The sequence below is a fragment of the Buceros rhinoceros genome, unplaced genomic scaffold (assembly GCF_000710305.1).
Source record: "Buceros rhinoceros silvestris isolate BGI_N320 unplaced genomic scaffold, ASM71030v1 scaffold46308, whole genome shotgun sequence".
NCBI classification, from domain to species: domain Eukaryota; kingdom Metazoa; phylum Chordata; class Aves; order Bucerotiformes; family Bucerotidae; genus Buceros; species Buceros rhinoceros.
This window is the reverse complement of record NW_010427137.1, coordinates 6948-9205: the sequence shown is the minus strand read 5'-3', so window position 1 is coordinate 9205 and position 2258 is coordinate 6948. Positions and strand designations below refer to the sequence as shown.

At 39.4% G+C, this 2258-nt stretch overlaps 1 protein-coding gene across 1 annotated transcript in view; it reads right to left on the bottom strand.

Annotated features, from left to right (window-relative positions):
- Positions 1-726: 726 nt before the first annotated feature.
- The window catches only part of GOLGA4 (golgin A4), a gene marked incomplete at both ends in the record, with an annotated part of 8473 nt that continues 6941 nt past the window's right edge, over positions 727-2258 (bottom strand). The window contains 3 exons of the mRNA XM_010141755.1: positions 727-790; positions 1216-1284; positions 1465-1485. Of these exons, the coding sequence (XP_010140057.1) occupies positions 727-790; positions 1216-1284; positions 1465-1485 (154 nt within the window). The remainder of the gene's footprint in view (positions 791-1215; positions 1285-1464; positions 1486-2258) is intronic.

The window sequence follows — 2258 nt, the reverse complement described above, 5'->3', positions numbered from 1 at the left end:
GATCTCTTCTCCCTCGTACGCAGGGACAGGATGGGTGGGAATGGAACAAAGCTGCATCCGTCAGAGGAGGTTCAGACTGGACAAGAGGAAACATTTCTTTACCGAGAAGGTGGTCAAACTCTGGAACAGGCGTCCTGGAGAGGTGGTCAATGCCCCAAGCCTGACCACCCTTAATACTGTGCTTGTACTTTAGTCAGCCCTGAAGTGGTCAGGCAGTTGGACTAGGTAATGACTGCGGGTCCCTTCCAGCTGAACTATGCTAGTCTGAGCTATTCTTCCTGCCTCCTCCTTTCCCTGGCAGTCCGTGCTGAGGAAATCTGGGATGACGTTTCTTCCCACCTGGCACTAGCAGGAGGCACTGACTACCCATAAGCATATCCTGTCCTAGGCACTGGCCCTGTCGTGTTGTGGGAAGGAGGCATGCACCTTCTGGTGGTGGAGAGAGCTCTGGATCATCTCAAGATAATGGGACCATCTGCACAAGCTTGCAAAAAGCAGATGCGCAAAGTGCGGTTTTTTACATTCTTCCGGGTTCATCCAGCTTAGCTGGGCTTCCACAGGATGGCAAAACCCCATTACAGTAGATAAGACAAAACAAGAAGATGTCATTAAAGTATTATACAAGTGTTTTTTAAAAGAGACTGACATTTTAATGTCTTGTCTAAACCAAAGCACACCTTTCAAACAAGCAAAAAGATTATCTGTGATGAAAAAGCATGTACTTACCTTCAACTGATGAGACACACATATTCTTCTCATAATTTTTCAGCTGGTCTTCCAATACGTTAATCTGAACAGGGAACAGTCAAATAGATCAGTGGTATTCACAAGCAGGTAAAATAAGCACAATGGAAAACAGTTTTCAGCTAAACATCATGTGCTTTTATGAAAGCAAAGTACATCTGCTTTTGAAGGGAGGAAAACATTAAAAATTGTGTAATGAAAAACTGTCCCTAAACTACTTATGAAAATGTGTGTACACGCGTATATACGCATAAGAACATCTATAGTGTTGTGCATATTTATGTATTTATATACATACTGACGTCTATCTTTTTTGTACAGAAGCATACATAAAAAATGACAAAAATTGTACTCTACATCAAAAAATGGTTTAGTTTAGAAAAAGATTCATAACTTCACCACTTGAAAAAAAACCACTGCAAACAAGGTATAGAATAAGAACACTTTCTGCTTGTTCAACCCCCCCCTTACCTGCTCTTTGAGTTCCTGCTCTTTCAGTTTTGAATCATTGAGTAGTGTTGTCTTCTGTGCAAGCTGAGCCTGAAAGAACAGCCACATATGGAAATCACCAAGGACTGCTGAAGATGTATCCCAGGCACCTTTTCCCTAAACCTCTTTCTTCTTTTAACACACGCAAACTTTGAAGCAGTATTTCTGCTTTCAAATTGCTATGAAACAGCATTATCTAGAGTGCAATAATCCATAAAATTTAAGGCTTACCTGAAGTTCTGTTATTGTGACCTAGAACAACAACAAAAAGCATTAAGATTAAAATGGATGAAAAATACTGAGTATATCATGCATTGGATATGGGTAATAAAGAAAGAAATATCAGTCACCTCGTTCCAATGCAGTGTGTTAACTGAACACGATACAAATCAAAGTGACCAAATCACACACATAAAATAAATAATCCCACAAATAAGAGTTTAACTTAAATTGTAGTGACAGTGCATAAAGCTCATATTTAAATTCTCTCGTGTGATTCTGGAAGACAATTATCATAAATATAACTTCAAGAACCTAGTATTTCCAAACCTTTACAAAATGCAGATTGGAGATGAACGATAATTGAGTGACGTGAAGCACATTCCAGAAAACACCAACTACTATTACTGGTATTCACAAACCTGTATCTTTTTTCCCCTCCATTCTCCCATTTGCATTTGGAAATGGGAACATTTAGCTGAGAACAGTTTCAGCTTAAGAGCTTCATGAGCTCTGCATCTTGCTAAGACAGCAATGTTTATGAAGTATAGAAACAATTCTCAGCTGAAACTTCTCTCTTCCAGTGTTCCAGCTCCAAGGAAAATACCCACGCTTTAGTAGTCATGGGTATAACTCAAAGTTGAAAAATCATTTTAGCATCAAATAATGATTATGTGAAATGTTAAGGGAACTCAACACAGCAGTGGTACATACTACTTGTTTATTCCTGAGCCTCTTTAGAATTGTGTTGAAAAGGAAAGCTACCCCCCTCTCTGTTGGTTCATCAAACCTGTAGAGTGTAGGGA